Here is a 26388-nt window from a genome sequence, read left to right as displayed (position 1 = left end):
TAATAGAGGATGGGAATTTCTGACTTGTATCAGAGAATCAGCTGTTGGTGACAAATTAATAGGTATGCTGAATTTCATTTTGCTAATAACTCAGATGGAATTTAGCAGTCCTTTAAAATATTGCATAGTTGTATTTGAGAGCAGGTAAGTTATGGAACATAGTTGAAAAATGTGTTCCAGACTTTTGAACCAACAAACAATTTTTCAGTTACTATAATGTGTAAACTGAAAATTTTCCGGAAATAATTTGCATAATTGCTATGACCATATCTGAAGGGAAAATGGTTAGAATAAAACTGACCATTTATTCAAACCAGAATGAAACAGCTGATGAAAATGGTGATGTTGAGTGCAGATCTATAACCCAAGAAGACATTTTTTATCCAGAATTCTAATTCTTACATGTCTAATTTTTCATTAATTCCCCAACCTTGGTAATTACACAATCCTATACATGACAAGTTGCTAGAGTGAATCTGAAATGCGTATGAGGGAGACTCATGGAAATTGTGATGTCATCATGCCCCCACAGTTGAGAATTCATGAAATGTGTTTGCATCCCTTGGGACTTTTTTCTAAAATTTGTGAATGCACTCTAATTTTGTTTAAACTTGGACAATAATGGGCACAACCAGGACACCTGCCAGTGTTTTTGCATGCCATTAACAAAGGTCAAATTTTGTTGAATGTTTAAGGTTTGTTATGCTATTCGTGCATTTCGAAGATTAGTCATCGTGAACAATGCAAATTTAAACTAGCTAATATTGAATATGACCGTCTTTGTGTTTCACTGTGTAGTTTGGTGTAGGTTTATCGACGTGCTTGCTCCTTCCAACTCGGAAACGTCGGTAAACTTCTAGCAGACAGCCAGGGTGGGCCACCTGTGGCGCCGTTATATTACTTGTTCCGAGATATAGATGGCAGCACAACTTACATCAACTTTTTGAGAACATGTCCGTATGATACATGGTATTTACGACAGAAAATATAATCAATCAAGGGAAGGATTACAGTGGCGGAAACTGGTATTCCGTGGTAAACTGGTAAATACCATGGAGTTGTAGTGACCGTTAGCATTTGACATTTTTCAAGTAGTTTGTAATGAAGTTATGTACTATAAAAACTGTACAAATTCGATTTTTCAGAAATCTTCATAAATTATAAGGAAAATGCCGCTGATATTTTACCCCATGAAGTATAAAATTGGAATGTGTTCAGCAGCTGTTTTTGTAAAATGTTGTGTGAATAGGTTAAAATAGGAAATGTCACTGTTTTGCTTAAGATCGCAAGGTTATCATTTGTACCACCTAAGTGCTGCTTTGTTCTAACAACATATTTGGAGACAGAGTAAGGCCATGCAGTATTAGCCTCATGATCTGCAAAGTGGTTACTTGTAAGGCTTTAACATCAATTTTCAGTTCAGAGCTGACGAATGATAACTCATTCTGGCCGAACGTCGAGGATAATGGTTAGCACTTCTGCTTCGTGTTCGGGAGGTCTCGGGATCATATCTAGACCGGAGGAGCTGCTATCTTGTCTTGACGTTTTTGTGGTTTCCTCAGTCTATCTAAACACATAACCTGAAAACTAGGAATGACCACATACTTCTTTTCCTTTATAGTTTATTATTCGGTAATTATCCCACCATTTGACACCATATAATTTGAGCTACTGGCAGCGTCATTAAATAACCCTCGAAGAACTAAATATAACTAGGTAGGATTTGAGGGTTTTTTTGTCTTCCAGGTTGTGCTGTGCAGTCTGATAGAAGTGTACCAACATGTCAGGGCTTGCCCTAATGGAGGGAGCAAGGACCTGTGAAACGTTGGTATACTTCCACCAGACTGCACAGCGCTACAACTCAGAAGACAGTTGTTTAAGTATAACCAATTTTTGTTAAAGTGGGCATTGCAGCTTTGGTCCCGCACCACAGGAAATTTTGAAGCTGTTGTTGAACCTATAGTGTTCCTTCTTGGTATGGTTATTTCAGACCAGGTAAGATTGGTTTAGCATAGGCATACTCTGTAGTTTTATTTAGACTTTTATCAGTACATTGTTATTAGAGTGTGATGCTGACCGGTTAACCCCCATCTAGTGCTGAGGTCAAGAATAAGTAGTTACTATGCCTATTTTACTCCCTCCAAACAACTTCATGGAATATATCAGGGACAGCATCCAAATCCATGAAGGAAGGGTGAGGAATATCATATATAAATATAGGGAAGTGTGTGTACTCCTGAGTTTATACTATTCAATAAAATCATAAAGTGGAGATTTATATGTCTTTAAAGCTAAAGGAAACCACTTCATTTACTCACTGTTATTCTGTTAAGTTATTTAAGTAACATAACATTAAGTTTGTGTATAGTGTTCAGTACATACCAATATTTGCTCACAGACTGGCACTGGATTACAGGATTAATGATTTTCTAAGCAAGGGAAGACGCATATCTGGACAAGAAGTTTGATTTCTTACATCAGTGAAAAAACATGCTCCTATTATTCACTAATACATTCAGATTTTGTAATGGCATAAGTGATAGTTTATCATACATCCTTACTCTTTGCATGATGCTAAGACTCATGCCAAACTAATATCATTGTCATTATTTATATTGTTGTCAGTTGATTTAAATTTTAAAAAATGTGTTTTCTGGTGTTCATTTTGGCACACATTTTACTGCAGTCTCTCCAAACACAATAATAATGAATCTTCGCATTTGTTTACCCCACCAGAGCCCGTTGTTTCATTTAGTGGTAAAGGAAAAATACAAAAAGTCTGTGAGGACACTGATTTTGTAACTTGTACTTCGTTGTAATTAAAATTTTAAATGTTTTATTTCAGGGAAGAAAAGCTGTGAAACATGGCTGCCATTCGACACACACTACAACGCGTTGTCTTCCAGCCAAACGATGAACAGTTGTTAGCAGTTGTGCATGTTAGTAAGTTGCTGAAGAAGAAGAAAACTAGTTTCTTGTGCATTGCTATAACAACAGAAAATCCTATATGTGTTACTATTTACCAGGTAAAACATAATTCTTAACTCAAAAGAATGTTTATAGTATCTAATTATAATATAAACAGGGCTAAATGCGGGCCAAAGTAGACATAACTAACTTCATGGTTTTCCTTAACAATTGACAGTTACTCAGCTGACCAAGAAATCACCTCCTTTGTGGAACCCAAATGTTCATTATCATTTTCATGAAAGCCCATCATTGCACCCTAGTATGAGTCATGAGCTACATGAATCCAGTCTGTATTCTTACACTCAGTTTCTTCAAGAAGAATTTTTCACAGTAATCAACTTGATAAATCTAACTCTGTAAAACATGGCATTTCATGGGCTTTTTAATGACCTTGTGAGCATTATTAAAATAAAATAAGAGTTGTGTTTGTGTCTGAATTGGGAGCACTTTAGTAACAGTTGAGGTCTGTAAAAACAATGACCTCTGCTAACCTTTTAACCCTCAGACGTGGTTTTACGTGTACACACGCGGGCATTTAAATTAAAGTTCTTGTGGTTTTACGTACAAACACGCGAGCCTCAAAGCCTAATTTAAAACGCCCATAAGTATGGAATAAATAATGCCAGCGCGATGAGGTTTGTTCTCGCCTGTTGTGGAAATAAAGCTCTATGTGTATACATGTGGCAACAGTGGTACATTCCAATGACCTGAAAGGGAGAGTCTAAAAATAAACGCCTGACCTGGTAGTGTACAATGTCTGTCCCTTCGAGAAGTCGTCCTTTGACGGAGCTTGAAGAAATACAAGTTTTAAATGAAGTTTTAGAAGATGATAGTATAAGTGAATATAGTTTGGACGATGATAGTGTATTTGACATTGATTATACACAGTTTGTGACACCGGGAACTGTCGTGTTTAGCGATAGTGATTGTGATAATGGTAGTGGTGGTCGACAGGACGACATCGTACAGGCAGGTGTGGTTTCCAACAAGTTTTTGTGGGAAAATATAGACTCATTTCCTGCTTCACGAGAAGCATTTTGTAATGTATGTGGTCCCCAGTTCGACACTGCTGAACTAGATGTCGTGAGTTCATTCGAAAATATTTTCGATATAGCACTTGTGCAGCACATTGCTGATCAAACCAACAGATATGCTCAGCAAGAAATATCAAAAAGTGCCAATCCTCTCACATTTCGCTCTAGGATTAGGAAGTGGCAAGATGTTACAGTGGACGAAATTTACGTGGTTTTGGCTCTATTTATGTTGATGGGCATTGTGCAAGGCAGGGTTGTGTATAGATGAATGTTTTAAAAACTTTCATACGAAACTGATCTTCTAATCCACCTGCTTCCATTGCTCACACATTGGGTGCTCATCTTATAAGGTAAGATTATAAAACCATCTTTTAAGAGGATTTCGGTGAAAAATTCATAATTATATCTCATATAGTTCAAAAGTTATGAAAAAAAGAGTATTTTACAGCAAAATTTAAACGGGCATTTAAAAAATACTACCGCCGGAACAGCACGACAGCGGTATATGCGGGGTATTTAAACCACCACGTCGATGGGTTAATAGTATCATAATTTTTATCTTAGGATCACTAGTCTGACTTAATCTGCGTTGTTCATTTTGTAAGCAAGAAAACTTTGAATATAAAACAAATATTTTATGTAATACAACTTAGTATTTTGGAATGATGGTGTGAGAACAAGGGTTACACTTCTTCAAGCACAAGTGTATTATTTTAATCCATGTTTATTTTCATGTCAGTTTTCCATTAATGTTTCCTCCTTGGCTGTACTGGGCATAACAGCAACTTATTCACATCTTCACTGTCTGCAAGTATGCTGTTCACAGTCTGCAATCTTAAAGAGTATCATCATCATCATTTTTTCTCCAGTCCATATTACAGTGTTAACAATTTCTGCTTTGTATTTTGATAAAGGAAGTGGGTTATGTGCATTACATCAGTGTTTCTCAGATTTATCTGTAATATTTGAGAATATAATGGCTTTTCATTAAACATATTTTGTGGAGGAATATGCCCCAGAAATTTTATATATTTGTGTATGTGTGCACAAATGTGGATGCATGCATAGTGACAAAATGTTATGGTATTATGAAAACTATTTTTAGATGTATGTTTCTAGTTTCATAACTTTTCCTGATTTTAAGTAGATTTCTACAAGAGTGCTTATAACATAAAGTATTTATTTTATACTCATACATCAGTAATAAAATGTGAAAGTCACAAACCCTATTGGTAATGTGTTTATTGTACCAAGTGCTGCTGTTAATCCCATCTGCTGTTTAAGAGAAGATGTTTTTGCACACATCTCACAAGCTGTTGAATCAAGAGGTGTCTTGCTGATAGTTAGGTGTAATAGAACTTTAATAGCCTGTTACTTTCTTTGAATACTTTTTTAGTAAGTTATGGAAAGTCTGTGTTTACAAAATGTGTGTGTGAAAAGAAAGGAGCATATACAATATCCTGTTGTAAATGTTCTTGTTCTGTCTTCTGAGGTTTATTTTGGCTCATTATTGTTTTGGGAACTGAAGTTTACTGTTTGCTGATTTAAAATCAAGTTTGAACTCTGCTCTATTTTTGTAGGTTAAGAAGACTGATAAAAATGTATTTAAGAAAAAGAGGTCCTGGATGCTTAGTGAACTTAAATCAGTTGATGGGAAGAATATATCTGGTGTAAGTAGATACTAAGAGATTCTGTAGAAACAGGGAAAAGCTCTGACAGGTGTTAATATAATTATTAATCTCTGTTTCATCATTGCAGGATACACATGAATTTGATTTACAGTTTGATAAGGCATTCAAATGGTTTGCCATTAACTTGCAAGAAAGACAAAACTTCCTTATCGTTCTTTGGAAGGTAGGTCATTATTTTATATTAATTAGGCAGTGCAAAGGTTTTACAACAGAATCATAACATAACCTATAAACTGTTGATATCAAGAAAACATGAATGACATTTGTGCAGTCACAGAAGTTGCCTTGTAAACGTCAGTTTCAGTATATGAAAAAGACAAAAGCTTCAACAATAGTCCTTAATATGTGCTATAGACACACAGTTTGCCGACTTTTGCCCATCGTACTTCTCTGATGTGATGGCTCACTTTACTACAAACCACCTTTAAAAAATTTGCCGTTTGCTGTTGCTTATTTCTACCAGCAGCCATATTGCTGCTGGAAGCACTCTTACAGGCCATTTTGTACAACCTCCGCAAGTGCTGCTGTCATAATTTCTTTCACTTCTGCTTACTGGAATCTGAGACCCTTCAAGAGGGTTTTCATTTTGGGTGCAACTAATACTTGGCAGGGGCAAAATCTGGAGATCCAGCAGGTGCTTTGTCATAGAGGAAGAGCCAGTTCCCATATTCACAAAGTGATGTCTACAGCAGTTTGATTCTTGCATACATTATTATTTTAACAACTTGTCAGTTGTTTATCTATGGTCCTCTCAGATGACTTATCAAACATGGACAGTGGTCTCTTGAGTTACGATTGGAGCCACCATTGACCTTGCCTTTCATACGTTATCCATGATTGTTGGCCCTCCTTGAAATGCCTAATCAGTTTGTTTGCTGCAGCCCATCTCATGGTGAGCATTTTCCCGTAGTCTTATAAATTCATTTTGCCTGGTTATATGTAAAACTTAATATTTGTTTTCTCTTCAAACTGTGACATTCTGATGCACTGAAACGTGAATGTAACAGTATTTGCCAAACTGAATACATAGACACTAGGGCCATGCATGCACTTGTACAATAACACACCTGAACAAATCACTGGCCAGACCTTCATTATATATCTATATACGCTCATGTGTGAAGATTCACATGAACACTGCATTGTTCAGTGAATTAAAAAGTATGTAGATTTTCTGACTCTACCACATACATATAATGAGCTGGGATAGCTCAGTCAGTTTAGTGACTAGCTACGGGCTGGACGACCGGGGTTCGATCCCTGACGGGCAGAGGATTTTTCCTCTAGCCTCTGCGTCCAGACAGGCTCTGGGGCCCACCCAGTCTCCTCAACAATGGGTACCGGGGCCCTTTCCCGGGGGATAAAGCCGGCCGGGTCGTGATGCTGACCACTCACCCCCATCTAGTGCCAAGGTCAAGGAAGGGAGGAGCTATACCTCCTCTCACCCCAAGCGCCTACATGGCGCATTGCGGGACAAACTTTACTTTACTTTTACCACATACATGTAATCATCAGAGAATTAATTATATACATATTTGTAGTAAAAACAAATTTTTGTACAAATTTTTTTATTCAGTTTGTGATAGCCGTTTTAATCTTCAAATAACATTTTTCATTGATGAAGACAGGTTTCACCTTAAATGTTGTTTGTGATGTCTTGAGTTAATATTTTTTACACTTCCTGTATGAGTAAGGTATTATATTAAATTTTCTGTCTTTGAAAATTCTGCATGAAAGTTTTAATCCCAGACTGGTTTAATTTCTTGATTTTTATTACTTTATCAGGCCAGTTGCTTACCAAGAGAACATGGTGAATAGAATTGATCATTAGCAGAAGTTTGTAGGAATATATTTATTAAAATGTGTTTTCTATACTACAAAAATTGCACACAGATGTAATGTTACAACAGTTCATGATCATTATAAGGTATATTTCCAGCAATGTTTCAAGCATCTTCCAAAACAGAAGCCGCAGTTCTGTAACCTACCAGAAGATTGGGTTGGAGACACAGGGCTGCTTGTTGAAAATGAAGTGGCAGTGACACCAGGTATTTAACTTTTTAAACCCATTAAATATTCCAGGTAGTATAATCTCCTGTACCATCAGTGTCATGTAGTCAGATCATCAGTAGCATCCTTACCTTTGGGATCCTTTGATTAATTTTCTTCAGTATTTGATATATATCATAATATGAAGTTAGCTAATAAATGTTTAAAAATGTGTAGAATTAAAATACTTGGGAAGATCTTAAATGAACCACAGTGATGAAGGCAATTAAAAAAATATCTGCAATTATTTTTTCCACTTGCCTCATTAGTAAGTTAGACTACTAACAGTTCACAGCATCATAACTTGTGAACATGGCTGTACTACTCTTGATTTGCGCTAAGTAAGAACAAAGGCCTATGATTTATTTTTTGTAGGTGGATGGTATGAAAGGAGCAGAGATTCACTAATGTATATCTGTTCAGTATGGGGAGAGGGAAATTGTTACAGAGTATTCTTTAGTTGCATGACAATGCCTGTGCTTACCAAGGAAACCCCTTTTGAACTGGAACTTCAAGCTGTCAACCACCCACCATGCAGTCCAGACTTTGCACTTTGTGATTTTTATCTGTTTAGATTCCTGAAGGAGGCTTTGGGAAGTCGCTGATTTGCAAACAGTGACGAAGCAAGGGAAACAGTGCGTGACTGGCTATGCACTTCATTTTTCTTGGAGGGGGGTGGGGTGCATAAGAAAAGTTATGGACTGCTATACTGAGTATATTGAGAAGCAGGCAGACTGTGTAGAAAGGTGACAAAACTGTAAACATTTAGGATAAATAAATTATAAAGAAAAATTGTTATAGTAGATACTTTTTAAATTGCAATTCATAATGAATAATCTTCTATTGTTCTGTTTTCCATCTAAAAATGCAGATATTAAAATATGAAAAAGAAAATAAACTGTGATACTATACAGTAAATCATATTTTTGCGGAGGAACAGAAAAAACCACAGTTTCAGCTAAGAATGTTCTTATCCCAATCATTAACTGAACTGGGTACCTCCTGAATGCAAGTAAAGTGTGTTACTGCTGAACTAAACTGCTCATCGATAAATTGTGAGGGGCAACGAAGGATCTGTGGCATCGAGTGGATTTATCAGTGGTAAAAACACAGTGTTTTTGTAATCATGTTGCAGGTTTCATTGAGCCAGTGGAAGCAGAGGATTACTTGGCTTTGACAGACCGGGAAGAGCAGGATCTTGAGAAGTTGATGTCACAGTGTGAATTTGGAATCAGCAATGCTGAAGCTTTTATGGAAAATCTAGCAAAGGATCTTTCTATTCTTGATGGGGTTTGTATGTTCTGTTGAACATTAGTGGGTTACACAGTGCTAGAAAAATATTTTTTGAAGATGAGTATTGGGTTGAACTGGCCCAGGGTGTAATTGTAGAGTAATTTTTGACCACCTTGAGTAATTATGAACTGCTTGTAGACCATACAACATGGAGTTTGTTAAATTGCCATTAAAACTTCCTGAATGTCATTTTTGTAGGAGAATGTTCACAGTGTGTTGGCATCAGAGCAGCAAGTAGCACAACTGATGGTGCAGATTGAAGCAACAATTGCAGAGGCTGAGCAAGTAGAAGCTCGTCTTGACTCTTACGATGAGGTTCTCTGCCATGTACGAGACACAATGGAAAAGATGGAAGAAAAGAATCTGCTTATTGAAGTGGCAAATCAAAATAATCAGAAACTGCTCTCTGAGCTAGAACAAGTTATTGTAAGTTAATAAACTGCAAGTTGGTTTTCAAAGTTTATGTACTTGTGGTTGAAACTGGATAGTTATCTTCACTGAAGACTTTATCGTTTTACTTATTCTCTCTTTTGAATGCCAGAATAGTATTTTCAAGTAGGCCATGACCTATATTTCCTTATCAGTTCGCTATTCATACTCATATTTTAATGTTATTATCACTTATCTTCAGTTAAAGAGTGTCATATATATTCCTGTTATAAATTAATTCCTGTCTAATTCACGCTTCATATGGTCATTAGAAATTTTAAAAAATGGCAATTTTCAATACTGGTATTGTTCATAGTCTCTTGTATGCCATAAATACACTTGTTTTATAAATTATCAATGTGTATTTTTTACGTCAACAGAAATCTGTAAGTGAAACAGCATTGTAGGAAAATATTGTAATGTAATTTTTTTATGTTTTAGTCTCAGTTGGATTTACCACACAGTCACCAGGTGGCTCTGATTGATTCTGATCTTACGAGTGCTCAGGGCCTTCAGAATGCAGTGGCAGCAGGCAAGGCTTTGTTGGCAGCAATGAATGCTGAGATTCACCCAGCATTGGTACGACTGGCTGCCGTGCAGGAGCAGAGAAAAAGGTTTGACAAGTGGAAGACCAAGTTTTCACAGGCTATATCCAGGCATCTTAATAATCTCTTCATACATCTGGTAAGCAGGGGATACTGTCTCTCTTTGTACACAGTCATTTGGAACATTTTGTTTCTGAATTTTGTAGAATGTACAGGAGTTATTAAAAGCATTCTGGATTCATCTTTTTAGCTTCTAATAGCTTTATTGTATAATTGTTTCAATAGGTATAGACACATTTTTGAGCATTTGTAATTTAATGTACATTCAGTTTGAGTTTCAGTAGAAGTTCTTGTCATTGTTCATCCATACACATGGTTAAACAAATTGTTATATATAGACAGATTTCAGAATTTATCTATGTTGGACAAATTGAAAACACAGTGATGCACCTTTGGGTGACATAAAGAAAGTTGGCTATTCTTTGACAAGCTGAGTACACAATCAACTTTTTAAAGAATTTCCTGCACCATAGAGTGAATGAGTTAGTGGCCAAATTAGGACTATCAACCTCAGTCAGTGTAGTGACTGTCTAATGGACTGGATATAAAGGTTTGGATTTTTGGCAGGGGCAAAGGATTTTTCTTATAGCTTCTGCATCCAGACTTGCTTTAGGGTTCACCCAGCCTCCTATCGAGTTGGTACTCGGGGTCCTTTCCCTAGAGGTAATCCACAGCTGTTGGGTGATACTGACCATTGTACCCCATCTACTTTCCCAAAGCACCTTCATGGCATGAACCAGGGATAGCATTACTTTTGTAGGAACTATAACTTTGAAATTGTACAAGTTATTGATCCATTTCTATGCATAACTGCTACTAATACAGATTCTTACTACATAAAATTTGCAGATATAACATCAGAGTTTGACATTGCTATAATTTCTTATTGTTAACTTATGGAAAAGTCAGTGTTCAGTGTTATAAAAAAATCTGTATGTGTGGTAATAGTCTGTATGCATACAAAATTCCATGTACATGGCTCCAGTGATTACTTGGTTATTGTCTCCACACTAAACAATAAACATAATTGCCATGTTGTTATTTTACATTGTGAAAAGAATTTACCTTATAACTTTCATATTTATCAAAGATCTCTGAGCATACTACATTAAGTGGCACATGTGTAACTGCCATTCCAGAGGAATGCATGACTATCATGTTGATGACAGAAAAGGTCTATCTGTCTTTGTGCTTAAGCACCATGCCATGGAGGTATGAAAGAGTGAAGTTATAACAATTGTGTATTTTAAACCTAGATACTAAATGGAGGTGAATGGACGGTTTAACATTCTGGTCATTTTATACCCAGTGGAAGGGTCCCCGGTGGTACTGACAGATATACTGGCAGAAAAAAGTCCCTGCCTGTCCCAGGAATCAAAGATTGGTTGTGCCAGCTTGAAACCATTCACTGTACCATATGAGGGAGAAACTGAGGAAAGCACGAGTAGCTGGCTTTGTGTGGTGTGGAAATTATCTTCCACACTATACACTGTGCTTCTGCAGATAGTGTAGGAGTGTGGTGGCATGTGGGAAGTTATAAATATACTATTACTGCTTAAATTGTTTATGTTGTGCAGGGTAATGATGCTGGTGAGACTCTGAGTTTTCATGCGAGTGATCTGACTTTACCGAAACATAGCTCAGTCCATCGAGAACTGGAATTATACACAGAATTAATGCACTGGTGCAAAGCTATGGATCGTAAAGCATACACAACTCTCACCAAGGTGTATACCAACTCTCTCAGAAAATTGTATGAACTAGATATCAAACAGTTTTTTGAGGAAGCAAAGCAACAGATTTCAGGAATGAGGGAAAAGAAAGGTAAATATATTAATTGCAGTATTCAGAAGATTACAGCTTCTAATCTCAGCCCAGAGATTAGCCATGTTATTGTCAATAAGGAATGAAAAGAAATTAAATGCTACATGGTTGGGATGGCCTAAAATGTCATAACATTCATGAAAACTGTTCAGTCCATTGAAAATATTAAATAGTAGTATATATGCAGGTAGCATAGCAATTTCATAAGCCTAACTTTCTTTTCATAAGAAAGAAAAGTACTCTAAAAATTAATTGACCTCAATTGTTTTATGATACAGTGCCACTTTTTTCCACATTAAAACCAGATTCAGCAGTTATATTCCCTTACATGTATAATCCACACAGTGCACAACATCCTAACACTTCCTGTTTCTTTAAGTGTATGTGTCTAATCGTTGCAGTTATGTTGTAGTGAAGGAGAAGCAGTTACGTGGTTCAGAAACATCATATTTATTTCTTCCACATAAAACTGGCATGTCAGTAATGTGAGCAATGCAATTATACAAGTTAATACAGCAGTACAGGTAGCCCTCAATTTACGCCAGGGATGTGTTCCTGGACGAACTGGCATAATTGGTGTAAATTGGAACAATTTTATAATGTAAATCAATGGGAAGTCAATGACATGCGTTCCCAGCACCCAAACATTGACGAGTAATATAATGGCATTACATTGAAAGCTCTGAAATAACGTAAATAAAATAAAGGGAATTTAAAAATATATTTTATACACTTGGAATCGGCGATGGCGTGATGAAGCGGCGTTAGTTCTCTGACGAAGTCCGTGGTTGAGGATTATCATGTTTTTTAAAGAAGGCATGTAGTGTGGACTGTTGTGATTTCTTCTTTCTTTCTTTCAAAATTTCAGATTAAATTAGTCCTTTGAAAGTTTAAAGAACCAGGAATGAAATTATACAAGAGCAAACTCGCATATACAAAAGTTTGCATTTCAAAAACAGCTTTTACCGATTCATCGATCTCACTGGAGCAAATTTGCGTTAACAAAACATATGCAATTGCAGAGATGACCGTATATATAATTTTTATTCAAAATCAGCGTTGTAAGAATTACGATTTAGTGTAAGAAGCAGTACGAGAAACATTGTAGAACGTTATAAATAATAGTAAAATATATTTTTATCACTTTTTACTTTCTGGTTTCAAAATCGGCGTTATTCTGAATCGGCGCAAACTGGACCAGCGCAAATCGAGGGCTACCTGTATTTTAGTACAGTTTTGTATCCATTAACTCAGTTTGTATTAAATTGTGAATGTGTAGAAACATTGATCATTTTATACAATTTTTATTATATCGAATCTTTGGTACTTGGTAAGAAGGTTCAAGTTCAATATAATTAGTGTTAACAGAAACCCTTTTTACCAAACACTAATGATAAAACCTTGTAGTATTTAATTTTTGTATTTTACTTACATTAGGGAAAGGAAGTGGTTCTAATCAAGATATTGCTGGGAAGCTGAAGCAACAGGCCCAAAATTTTGGAGGACCCAGCAAGACCCCACCACACTCAGGTCTGCTTGGCGTTGAACGTGACCAGTGGTGTGTTGATGTAGATGCGGATGAGAGACAGCGCTTTGATGAGGTTCTGGAAAGAGCACTGGCAGAACTGGAGCCTGTTTGTCTTGCAGAGCAAAATTTTTGTGTCAGCTTTTTTCAGTTAGATGTCCTCAGTCCAACAACAAAGGTGTGTGCTTTTAATTTCCAAAATGCACTTGGTCATGGACAACAGTTTGTAATGCATTTACAGTGAAACCTCTATCCATCGTTCCCGGAACTATCGTTTTCCCGGATGCATCATCCGTTTTGTTCGGTCCCGGATACATCCCATATGAAATAATGTTACATTTTCCCGCTTCTATCGTTCCTCGAACTATCGTTTTATCGCATCGATCATTCAAAAATCTTAGTCCCGGCCCACAATTTTCCCGCAATGATCGTTTCTGAGAAATTAAAATGCTGGATTTTGAGATAAATTAATACCGAAAGACACACAATGTTTTTGGAATACGCAGTAGCGGTAACCTGTTATGTCGCCCAACCAGCACAGATTCTTTTGGAATGAGGGGTCAGCTGTGCAGGGGTGATAGTTGGAGTGAATGGCGGTGCTCATTGTCAGAAATTTTACGAGTTTAATTAGGGTGCACTCATATTTCGTTCCAGTGATGCCAAATGGCATGTGCAGTGTGAATTTCTTCACAAATGCTTTTATTATAAGTACAAAGGAAAGGCGGGCGACACTTTTCATTCTTCTGGTTCATCTCGTTTCCAGTGGTTCAGTGGTACAGCTACGTTTCGTTGAGTTCGGCAGTAATAGTACGAGGTGCGATCAGAAAGTTTCCAGACTGTGTCAATAGAGGGCGAACCGGATGTAGTACGAGCTTCTGCCGCTAAGGGGTTGGGCCTACATTCATAGTGAATCAGTGTGCCAGCCGGCATCATCGAATTAGCATTTGTTTCATAGTTACGGGCGTTTTGGTAGTGCATTACACAGACCCTCCTGCGATTGCGGATTTTCATGAACAAAGAGTGTGCATCAAATTTTGCCAAAGACTCGCCAAAACGGCTACGGAAGCCTATGAAATGCTAAAGCAAGCATTTGGGGAGTCCGCAATGGGTCGTGCACAAACTTTTGTGTGGCATTCACGTTTTAAAAATGGCCGAACCTCTGTCGATGATGACGAGCGTTCTGGACGACCATCTTCGAGCGCAACGCCCGAAAATGTTACGAAGATTCGGCAGGCCATTCACGAAGATCGACGTCGTACCATCAACGACTTGTGCGACATTGTTGGGATAGGCTATGGGACCTGTCAGCTGATTCTAAAGGAAGAACTCCACATGCGACGCATCGCAGCCAAGTTTGTGCCAAGGCTCCTGTCTGAGGACCAGAAGCAGAATCGACTTCTCGTTTGTCAGGAGCTCAAAGATCTTGCAAGAACCGACCCCAACTTCCTTTCTAAGGTTTCCTCTTCCCAAAGATGAAAATTCAGCTAAAGGGAAGGAGATTTGAGACGATTGAAGAGATTCAGGCAGAATCGCAGATGGTGCTTGACAGGCTGACAAAGAAAGATTTCCAGGGATGCTTCCAGGCTTGGCAGCGGCGCTGGGATCGTTGTGTTCACTCCCAGGGGAACTACTTCGAGGGTGATGGATGAATTTAATACCTGAGATAAGAGTACGGGTTTTTATAGGCGCAGTCTGGAAACTTTCTGATCGCACCTCGTGTTTCCATTCTTCCTGTTATTGTCGGCGAAGGGGGTGGGAGTGGTGAGGAAGAGGAAGACGACGAATGCGAGCCCGAAGCTGTGCCGAGTTTTGCTGAAGCACATGCTGCATTGGCAAAAGTGAAGTCGTTCTTTTATGCGCATAATATTAGTGAACATGACGAGGAAAACAATTTGAACGTGGAAAGGGCTCTCTTTGGCCTAAAACGTAAAGTTTCGACAAACCAGTTGTCCATTAAAGACGTTTTTGGTAAAAAGAACTAACTTTGAAAGAGAAACATTGTTTGTTTTAAAAATTTTAATACTTTCCCGCAACTATCGTTTTCCCGTATTCATCGTTTTTATTTCCCACCCCCGCCGAAAACGATGCATCGAGGTTTCACTGTATATCATACAGTAAAAGTGAAGTTGTCCCTTGTGCATCGTACCATTGAAATGAATGCACAGATTAATGTAAAAGTTACATGCATTCTTAACTATGGCATTAGATGTGGCAAGTGGTGAGCTTCATCCATTGACTGCTTTACATGTGTGGAAGGGCCCCTGGTACTCACTGGATAGGAATTTGATTGGGCCCGCATAGCCAGTCTGAATGTGTTAAAATGTAATTACATCATGTCACTTACCTTCCAATCAACTCCCATTATAAAATCTGTACAATGGCTTATTTTTCTTCCACAGACAATTACCTTGAAGAGTGAACACACACTGAATGTTTACCATGTAGATGCATGCAGTCTTAGCAGACCATGTTTCACTTTCTTTCACTTTCGCTTCTTCCTTTTATCTACTTTCTTCTAAACCATAGTACCTTCACATGGGCTAGCATCTCTCTTTTCTGTTTGCCCAGTTAAGAAGAGAGTACTAAGGAAAGTATTTGGGCCTAATAGGGGGGGAAGTAACAAGAGACTGGAGAGAATTGCATAATGATGAGCTTCATAATTTTTACTTAGGATTATCAAATCTAGTAGAATGAAAGTGGGGAGGCACATAGCAAACATACAAATGGTGAGATACGTATGCTAAGATTTAATCATTGGCCTGGATCTAAGATTTCTCTAGAAGGACTTTGCTTGGTGGAGTTAGTTAAAACCTTAAGGAAAGAGATCACTTGAAAAACCTAGTGTAGAGAGGAAGACACTGTTACAATTATATGTAAAATTGTCCTTTTTAGGCTTTGTCCATTGTTGAATTATAAAGTTATAAAATCCAGAATCAAGCTTCTAAAATGTTGAAATTTTGAAACTGTTAAAATGGACCTTAGGGAAATAATGTTAGTGGATGTGGACTGGATTTATCTGAGGATAGGGACCAGTGGTGGACTGTTGTGAAATGAACCATAAGGTTCTATAAAAGGCAGAGAATTTATGGACTAAAAAAATGTTTGAAATGTATCAAACTATGAAATGCACGTTTTTATTCATTTTTAAGTAAATAATATGTCAAACTGTGTGCCTTTATTGATTATGTAGAAGGAGCATAAGAGAGTATAATAATGAGAATGTCCATTGTTTCAGAACACGCAGACAACTTTGGATGGGCTGGGAATAGATTCAAAAAATGAAACAGATGTTGTATCTACATCTGCTCTGCCTCTAAAGAAGATGGAAAAGCAGATTAATGAAGAGGTTCGTCGCATGATGGGAGAATTGTTTTGCTGTCTTGAACCTGAGTTAATCAGCTTTATTGCATATTATGAGAAGATGGACAGTTTGTGAGTAATTTCAACTGCTTATGTTTAGAACAGCTGCATGAAGTAAATTGACCAGACTGCTTAAGTTTGTTCCGTAGTGCCTTTGGTTAGTTTTGTTATACTACATTAAAAATGAGGATGTATGAGTGGAACGAGTTTAATATTCAGTGCATGCACACACACGCACATATATATATTTGCACTACTCCTATACATTGTGGGTCCGTTGTCACCACACCATGGCACGTCCTCAGGTTGTGGATGGAGGAGGAATAGGCCTCAAAATATGGAGGGTGGCTGCGAATATACAAAACTATAATTTTGTCTGTATTTTTGTATGGGTGTGAAACTTGGTCTCTGACACTAAGAGAGGAATATAGACTAAGGGTATATTGAGAATAGGGTGCTGAGGAGAATATTTGGACTCAAGAGGGATGAATCACTAGGAGGCTGGAGAAAGTTGCATAATGAGGAGCTTTGTAGGTTGTTCTCACCAAATATAATTAGATCATATCAAAGAGGATGAACTGGGCAGGGCATATAGCCCACATGGGAGAGAAGAGGAATGCATACTGGGTTTTGGTGGGCAAACGAGAAGAAAAGAGACCACTTGGAAGACCTAGATATAGGTAGGAAGATAATATTAAAATGGATCTTAGAGAAAGAGGATGGGGTGGTGTGGACTGGATTCATCTGGCTCAGAATAGGGACCAGTGGAAGACTTGTGAGCATGGTAATGAACCTTCAGGTTCAATAAAATGTTGGGAATTTCTTGAGTGACTGAGCGACTGTTGACTTCTCAGGAAGGACTCGGCTCCATGAAGCAAGTATATGCACTCCTCTCCCCCCAGACCCTTATACTTCTTTTATGCTGAAATGCATTTTAATGTGTTAATGTAATAAATGTGAAATAACATTTGACTGTTTACAAAATATACTGCTTCATGCATAAAACTTTTGTCTGATTAATGCTGAAGTGCTATGCAGTTTAAGGTCAGGATTTCATATCACTCCTTATCCCAGTTAATGATATATATAGATTTACCATTGTGGCACTATGAGATGTCACCGCGAAAGAAGTGGTTTAGAAAACAGCTTTCTATGAGTATAGTTGTTGTATTTGTATTATGGGATGAAGGTAGTTCATGTGGGTTTTATGGAAAATCAATTACATGAAGATTTAATTGAAGCAGAAACCCATCATCTAAAGAGTTGGTCCTAACTGAAAACAAACATTGGGTTCTCCTTCCTGGCAGCACCTATCCTTACACCATCCTGCACATGCTTGGAGTAGTGGAATCATATTATCCCACATTTTTCTTATAGTCTGGATTTTTGGATTTGATGATCATCACCCCTTGGGCCCAGTAATGGATTAGTTGAATGGGCCACAGTCTAAGGATGACAGTAATGTGATGGATGACCATGACTGGTTATAATTTTCTTTTAGAATGCTAAATTTCAAATTAATTATTTCCAAACTTTCAAAATCAGTCTTATTTTATGATTATTTGTTTAGAGCAGACTCATGGCATTTCATTTTCACATGCAATTAGGTACTATTTAGAATGAGTAAAGTAAAAAGTAAAGCTGTCCCACTGTGTGCCATATAGGCATTTGACCTCAGCGCTAGATGGGGGTGAGTGGTCAGCATCACACCCCAGCCCTGCTTTACCCCCAAGAAAGGACCCTGGTACCCATTGCATAGGAGGCTGGATGGGCCCGAGAACCAGTCTGGACACAGAGGCTAGAGGAAAAATCCTCTACCCCTGTTGGGGATCGAACCCTGGTCGTCCAGTCTGTAGCCAGTCACTATACTGACAGCTTTGCCGGCTCATCAGAATGAGTAGTGTTCATAATTTATGGTAAACTTGACATGTAGGTGAGGATTTTTATACTCTGAAAATAGATTGATTGGACTTTATATTATGTCTTACCAAGTAAATGGATTATAAGCGCTATAATGCAACTTTTCTTGAAATTTTTGTGTTCCAGTTACTGCATGTATGTGTTGGTGCGATTAAGCCAGCATGTAATGTCAGCCCAGGATACAGGCTCATTCCTTAGCATGAGCTTTGCATCAGCCTTGGTGCAAGTAAAGAGAAACTTTGATCGTTTCATGCAGGCACAAGTTAGGTCTATTGAAGAAACTAAAGTTAATCGTAAGAGCAAGTGCGGCATTCTCTCATATGTGGATAATTTTGAGGTAAAAGCAATTCATATTAATTACAATTACTTACATACCTAGTGTTCAAAGGAGATGAAATTCAGGTGATGGTTCCTACCATTCTGTTCAGAATTTTTTATCTTCCCACCTCCTATCAAAGATTTTAAAAATTAAAACATATACAAGTATAATTTTACTTGTTTTTGTATGGGTATGATTCTTGGTCTCTTACCATATGCTGAGGGATGAGCTTTCATTGAGAATGTGTGAAATAGAGTGCTAAAGAGAATATTAGGATGTAAGAAAGAGGAAGTAATGGGAGGATAGAGGAAATTGCATAATGTGGAGCTTCATAATTTCTATTTTTCATTCATTATATATATATATATATACACACACACACACACACACACACACAGGGTGAGTCAGAAGTATGTTTACAAACTTCATGTGCATGTTCCAGGATAAAAAATAAGATAAAATGATCCTATGAACATGGTGTCGCAAATGTTTCATTTTCGAAATAATAGCCAAAAATAATTTTCTATGTATGCCTTTATTGCCAAGTATAAGGACAGGGATGTTTCTTTATAACAGATGCTCAAAGGTTGTTCCTCCATTCTCCACACATGCACGAGCATGACGTACACAAGACTGGCGGACGTTCATACACACCAGGGTTTCCTCGAATCATCTGACATGCATTCTGCATATGTTCCCATAGGTTGTCTTCATTGTTTATGGGTGTTGCATAAACAACGGACTTCAAGTGACTCCACAGATAAAAGCCCAATGGAGTCAGGTCTGGTGACCTCCGTGGCCAAGCTACTGGGCCACCCCGCCCAATCCATCGCTGAGGGTACTGTTCATCGAGATGATATCTGACACGATGGGAGAAGAGTGCTGGGGCTCTGTCGTGCATAAACGACATGTCTTCTTGTATTTAGTGGTACAACTTCAAGGAGACGTGGCAAGTGTCTTCTTAAGAATCACCGATATGAAGGTCATCTTAGCCGCGATGGAAGCATGTGTGGACCAATAAGCATGTCGCCAACATTTTCTACCCAAAAGTTAATTGAAAATCTTTGCTGGAAGCTGGATTCACTTTGATATAAAGTCAATTAATTGAAATTTATTTTTTGCTATTATTTCAAAAACGAAACATTTGCGACTCCATGTTCATAAGAACATCTTTTCTTATTTTTGATCCTGGAACACGCACAGTTTGTAAACATACATATGACTCACCCTGTATGTGTGTGTGTGTGTGTGTATGTATGTATGTATATATAATTCCACCCCCCCTTCAACTTCTCAATGTCCACTACTGGACACAGGTCTCCCATTTGGGGATTTTAGCCCCATTTGGGGATTTTAGCCATACACTACCATGCTGGCCAGTGCAGGTTGGTAGCGGACAAACATCCATGCCTTGAGTGGGACTCAAACCCACTGTCGCAGCAGTCAGGCGCACGAGGATCATACCTCAGACCATGTGGCTACTGCAGCCGGCTCATATATTATTAGGGTGATGAAATTAAGGAGGATAAGATGTGAAAGGAAATAATAAATGCATATAACATTCTTGTCAGAAATCATGAAAGGAAGAGGCCAATTTTAGAAGCTAGATGTTTTAAGAAAACTGGTTGTGAGGGTATAACTGATTTTACCTGGTTCAGGATGAAATCCAGTTGTGGGCTTTTGTGGGCATGGTAGTGAACCTTTAGGCTTCATAAATGTCAGCTGAGTGACTATCAGCTTCTCAAGAAGGGCTCTCTGCTCCACGTGTAGTCCGTTCTGTGCTACATTCTCAGATTGGAAAATCTTGGTGAAAGCCAGTCTTTTGGTAAGAAATCTACTGCAGTAATTAAAGTGTTTAAATATTGTAACAGTTCTGTAATGTTTTATGATGTATATCTGGAACTTTTTAATTTTAGGATTTTGCAAAAACAGCTGAAGCTATATTCAAGAACACAGACCGTCGTACTGATTTGGATAAGTGGTACACAAAGTTAGTTGGAGCAATGTTTGAAGCAATTCCACGTAATGCAGCTGAACACCACAGAACTCCACAAGAAGTTATAAAAATGGGTAATTTAATTTTCATTCATAAAATTGTTCTGTGGTCAAATGAGAGCTTTTGGATAATAATGATGTATATTTTGTAACAATTTTACTTCCAAATCCTTGTTAAGTGCTTGAAAAGTCTTGGGAATTGTGCAGAATGAATTTTTAAATCTGCTGCTGGCACAGAAATGAATTCTATACAAAACTCAAGACTTTTGCCGTACTGCTCTTCATTATTATTTTCACTGTTTTTCTAGAAGAATGTAAGTTTGAGGTAAACAGATGCTCAACATTATATTTACATTATATAATACATTGTTACAACATTGTAACCTATGGGTTATTTTACCATAGTGCTAATTAGATCAAAAGTTTCCCAATATCGATGATATTGATCCCGTATGTCCTGTCACTATGGTAATTAGAAACTTTCCTCTGTAAGTGGTGCCCTGAGTTACCAATGTGGCATATTAAGTGGCATTATGACTGTTTGATACTTAGATTGTTTAACCTGTAGAGTCCTTGCTAACCATATACTGGTATTTTACATTGCAGATAACAGAAGTATAATTGTAATTTAAATACAGTCTTGTGTTAATCATGCTGCTTCAGTTGCAGAGGTTGTGTAGCATCAGAAGAGATGAGATGATCATTAATAGTGAACAGATGAGAATTTGGTAGGAGATGGTCTTGGTCTGTTTGAAGGTGTTAGCCTGGCATTCTTTCTCTTTGAGAGAATGATAAAAACCAAGAAATGCCTGAGTCATAATATCGAGTAATGTGGCTGAGGTTCAAGCTGGGTATTTCTAGAATACAAGTCTACATTGTTGCCACCATGCCAACAAGGAGAATGAGGATTCCCTTCATACCTTCTGGAGAGTTGTAGCGGATTTCATGTTGGGGGTTCATTATAGTACTGTGGCAATGGTAACCCTACAGTAGACTACTGGGACTTCATCCCTATGGACAACTGCATCCACTGCTGCCTTTTATTTTCATTGCAGAGAATTTTCATCATCTTTATGCCCTTCTGTCAGAACTGAAAGTAGGAGTTCTGGATGGATTGAGGAAGGATGCTAAGCAGAAATATAATGATGCTTTGAAATTTTATGTGACTCAGTACTTTGGTAGACCATTGGAGAAACTAAATGTAAGTCATGTATAATTGGTATATTCTCAGATGAATGGAGTCTGAGTGTTAAATGTCATCATAATCTGGGAAAATTTTATGAAAATCCTCAAAGTTTCTGATAAAGTGATTGTTAAATTGTCCAGTGTAATGTTTTATTTTGCACTTGGATTGTATTTCAACCTCCAAATATTATATTTAATCATACACTATTAATATGTATTTTAGAGTCCATGTATGTGATACAATATTAAATAGCGCTCAGGAGAAAATATTTGGTGAAAAAGGGTGAAATAAATAATCAGTTTAGTACAAAACAAGGAATTGTGTGATTTATACAGGTCACCTAATAGTGTTGGGATGTAAACTGGAATGCGAGAGATTAGGAATGCATACAGGTATTTTTATGAGAAAGTCTCTTGAGAAGTGTTCACTTAGAAGTCTAAGGAGATGGGAAGGTAACATTGAGATAGCTCGTACAAAGATAGGCCATCAGAATAGGAAGTGGATGGTGCTGGATTAGGACTTTGTCCGTTGCTGGGTTATGGTTTTAGTAGTGGTGAATCTTCAGGTCTTGTTACAATACATAGCATAGTCAAATTGTCCAATATTCATGAAACTTTTGCTTTATAAGTAAACTTTAGAAAGAATGACTACAGGTAGCCCTCGATTTGCACTGGTCCAATTTGCGCCGATTCAGAATAACGCCGATTTTGAAATCAGAAAGTCAAAAAGTGAAGAAGAAAAATTTTACTATTATTTATAACGTTTTACAATGTTTCTCGTACTGCTTCTTATACTGAATCGTAATTCTTACATCACTGATTTTCAATAAAAATTATAAATACAGTCATCTCTGCAATTACGTATGTTTCGTTAACGCGAATTTGCTCCAATGAGATCGATGAATCGGTAAAAGCTGTTTGTGAAATGCAAACTTTTGCATATGTGAGTTTGCTCTTGTATAATTTCATTCCTGGCACTTTAAAATTTCAAAGGACTAATTTAATCTCTGCGGAGGTCTCGGGGTTATTTTTACTACACGATTTTCTATAGGTCAGCGTCTTACATGAATGCAACTATCGCATAACAGCAGAGATGACTGTACACATCAATCACATGAAAGAATCACAGTTAATTGCGGGGACCAACGAATTGCTGATTTTAAGTGTATAAAATATATTTTTAAATTCCCTTTATTTTACTTACATTATTTCAGTGCTTTAAATGCAATGCCATTACATTACTTGTCAATGTTTGGGTGCTGGGAATGCATGTCATTGACTTCCCATTGATTTACATTATAAAATCATTCCAGTTTACACTGATTCCGATTACGCCAGTTCGTCCAGGAACACATCGAGGGCTACCTGTAAGATTAAATTCCACAAAAGTCTGTTGTGCTGGAGTGGAATTTTTTCATGTGTACAAACAGGCAGTATTAGAAGACGTGTTTGTGCAGACTTTGAACTTCAAATTGAATCATGTCAGAAATAAACATAAATATAAGTTTAAAGTCAAACTAGTGAAAAAATTTTGTTCATAATAAATTAGATAAAATATTCATAGGATTATGTAATTTTAAATCATGATAGTACAAGTGTTTCTGAATAAATTCTATGGTTATTTATAGCTGTTTTTTGAAGGAGTTCAAGCCAAAGTAGCACAGGGTGTTAAAGAATCTGAAATAAGTTATCAGATGGCTTACAGCAAGCAAGAGTTGCGGAAAGTGATCCGAGAATACCCTGCCAGAGAGGTCAAGAAAGGCCTAGACAACTTATACCGCAAAGTTGAAAAACATTTGTGTGAACAGGAAAACCTTCTTCAGGTTTGTGTGTTCAGTTATTTTCTACAAGGGTGGAGGGCTTTAGTGTGATGACATACTGCATAGTTATAAGGTTATATTTGAAGCAGTGGACTGTTACAAGAGAGGTTGTGCTGGACACTTGTGGTCTAAACAAGGCAGTGTTTTGTTTTTAGTTCTTTTCATTTTGACTTTTGGAATATTCCACCTGAATTTGAACAGAATGGTGTTAATGATGTAGCATACATTCGTGAATACATATTAGGAGGGACGTTTACCTTCATTTAAAGAATTAGTTACATGAACTAGAGTACATTGTCAAAGAAAATTCTACTGTAATGAGACAAAGTAAAATGGAATTGTATAGTTCACACCATTTTATTTTGTGACTTGAGTGTATGATGTATGTAATATGTTTTTTTGCAGGTGGTATGGAGAGCAATGCAAGAAGAGTTCATTCAGCAATATAAATATATTGAAGAATTAATACAGCGTTGCTATCCAGGTTCAATGATAGCACTAGATTTCTCCATCCAAAATATTTTGGAATTCTTTTCAGAAATAGCTCGTTCACATTAATTAAAGATTCTGATGCAGAGTAAATACATTGAGAAGACTATAAGAGCTCCTTTATCAGTATAAAGTTCTGTGAAGAACTGATACTATGAATTGTTGTAAGGGCAGTCCTTTCTCCTTGGCCATTATGCTTTTGGGTATCAGAACCAGCAGTTACCATAAGTGGCACAGCAAACACCAGTGCCTGTTACATAAATGTATGTTTTAAATAACATATTATGTAAGGAAATTACCAAATGTACACAAAGTCTACAAAATAATTTTTTTTTCTATCTACATCTGTACTAATGTGTATATGACAGAAGTGAAAGCTTTATCTAAGAATGTTTTCACTAATCAAGAACAAAAATTAATGATTGAAGAACGATTAAATACAGCCTTAAAACTGAAAATATCAGTGAGAAATTTTCCGAAGTTTGTTGGATGGTTGATGGGTGACTTGTAGGAAATTAGATCTAGTAGTTTCTGGGAAATGTATGATTACAGAGCCGAACCTTAACCTTGTATTGACCATGCATCATACTTACTCACATTCCGGCTGACTGTGTGTTACAGCAGCAAATCACTAAAGTGTTAACCCTGGAGTTACGGTCTCTCCAGCAGCCTCGTTATATAGGGATTTGAATTCTCCATTCCATTATGATGCAGGTTAAAGGAAATGGAAAGAAACCTACAGCTTAATATTATTCAACATCATGGGAAAACATCACCAGGAATGACATATTGAGAGATATTTCTTGATTTGGTGGGTGGTGCATGTCATTCCTAGTTGGTAGAATGGTTTGTGTTGTTAATGCCAGTAACAAATGGACTTACCTGCTAACTGGTCACTTCTGGTATTATTTTCTCTAATTTCTATTTATATTCTAAGAATCACAGGCAACTTTTGGGAGCATGAGATTGACCAGTAACAGGTCTGTGATGTCATTTGATGCTCTGGGTTGTGTGTGCACTACAGTGAATGATCGAGTTTGTCATTTCTAGCATAAAGATGAAAGTAAGTAGCTGAACCTTCTTTGTTAATAACCTTTCAGATTCATTATTTATCAATTGCCTTGTCATGTGACACAATTTAATTTGAGCTGTTGACAGCATCGTTAAATAAACCACAAACCTTCTCAGAGTTGATCTCACAGTCATTCTCTTTTCTTGCTTTTAATACGTGTTAATTTCTTGAATCATTAAAAGATGCAAGTGAAGGAAATAATGTTTCTATAGTTAGATTATTTTCAGGTGTCCCAGTAATTGCTGATTATTGCAGGTGAGAGAGTCAGACACTTCTCCCATCACATGGCCCACAGGGATTTGGACTGCTAGCAAACAGACAAATTTGTAACTTAAACACATTAAAAACAAAACTTACTGCAGTTTATAGCAGATGCTGGAAATGCTTTCATTTCTGCACATATTTCTGGGATTTCTGTCATGTTGAAGTTCCTGAGAGGTGGGGAAACTTGTCTTTGGAAAATTTCTTTTCATTCTTCAACTGTGTGAGGGTTTGATCTGCTTTGTGATTCATTATAAATAAAGATCACATGGGTTAAGATCAAGGAGCCATGCTGGCCACAAACTACTGCTAACAGTTCTCACCCAAACACTTTCCTTAAAGGGTCCATGGATGCCATTGCTATAAGTCCAATTTCTCATTCCATTATGTATGCCAATTCTGGCACGTGTTGCAACCTCATATTGTCCAAACTCCAGTATCTGCTGTCCTGTGAATGTACTTCAACATGTAAGTGAAACCAACCCTCAGAAAATAAAATGTGAGAGTGATTTCACCATTATGTAGGATATGAAGTTTCCAATTACAA

The 26388-nt window shown here is 37.3% G+C and overlaps 1 protein-coding gene across 5 annotated transcripts; it reads left to right on the top strand.

Moving 5' to 3' along the window:
* The first annotated feature begins 908 nt into the window (after positions 1-908).
* On the top strand, positions 909-25702 carry Sec3 (exocyst complex component Sec3). 5 transcript variants are annotated; one of them, XM_022077634.2, is made up of 17 exons: positions 909-1043; positions 1903-1995; positions 2846-3026; positions 5585-5674; positions 5763-5858; positions 7635-7743; positions 8880-9034; positions 9236-9463; positions 9908-10150; positions 11649-11895; positions 13333-13598; positions 16656-16852; positions 18827-19037; positions 20936-21089; positions 22070-22215; positions 23828-24022; positions 24425-25702. In XM_022077634.2, exons 3-17 carry the CDS (start codon positions 2865-2867, stop codon positions 24575-24577), a joined length of 2652 nt encoding a protein of 883 aa, XP_021933326.1. In that variant the 5' UTR covers positions 909-1043; positions 1903-1995; positions 2846-2864; the 3' UTR covers positions 24578-25702. The 5 variants fall into 5 exon arrangements, with proteins under 5 accessions (XP_021933326.1, XP_087196834.1, XP_087196836.1 ...); XM_087340708.1 differs by having other exon boundaries at positions 909-1069; XM_087340709.1 differs by lacking the exon at positions 909-1043 and adding an exon at positions 1076-1195.
* Positions 25703-26388: the final 686 nt, after the last annotated feature.

Source organism: Zootermopsis nevadensis, unplaced genomic scaffold (assembly GCF_977971745.1).
Source record: "Zootermopsis nevadensis isolate Lab colony 2312 unplaced genomic scaffold, Znev_1.0 Znev_ptg000061l, whole genome shotgun sequence".
NCBI classification, from domain to species: Eukaryota; Metazoa; Arthropoda; class Insecta; order Blattodea; family Termopsidae; genus Zootermopsis; species Zootermopsis nevadensis.
The sequence above is the reverse complement of the archived record's forward strand: the minus strand, read 5'-3'. Positions and strand labels throughout refer to the sequence as shown.

Coding starts and splice junctions, on each gene's coding strand:
- Sec3 (XM_087340710.1), top strand. CDS start 2,865: ATGGCTGCCATTCGACACACACTACAACGCGTTGTCTTCCAGCCAAAC. Junction 10,151..11,648: donor ATAATCTCTTCATACATCTG/GTAAGCAGGGGA, acceptor TATGTTGTGCAG/GGTAATGATGCTGGTGAGAC. Junction 21,090..22,069: donor ACAAGAAGTTATAAAAATGG/GTAATTTAATTT, acceptor TTTTCATTGCAG/AGAATTTTCATCATCTTTAT.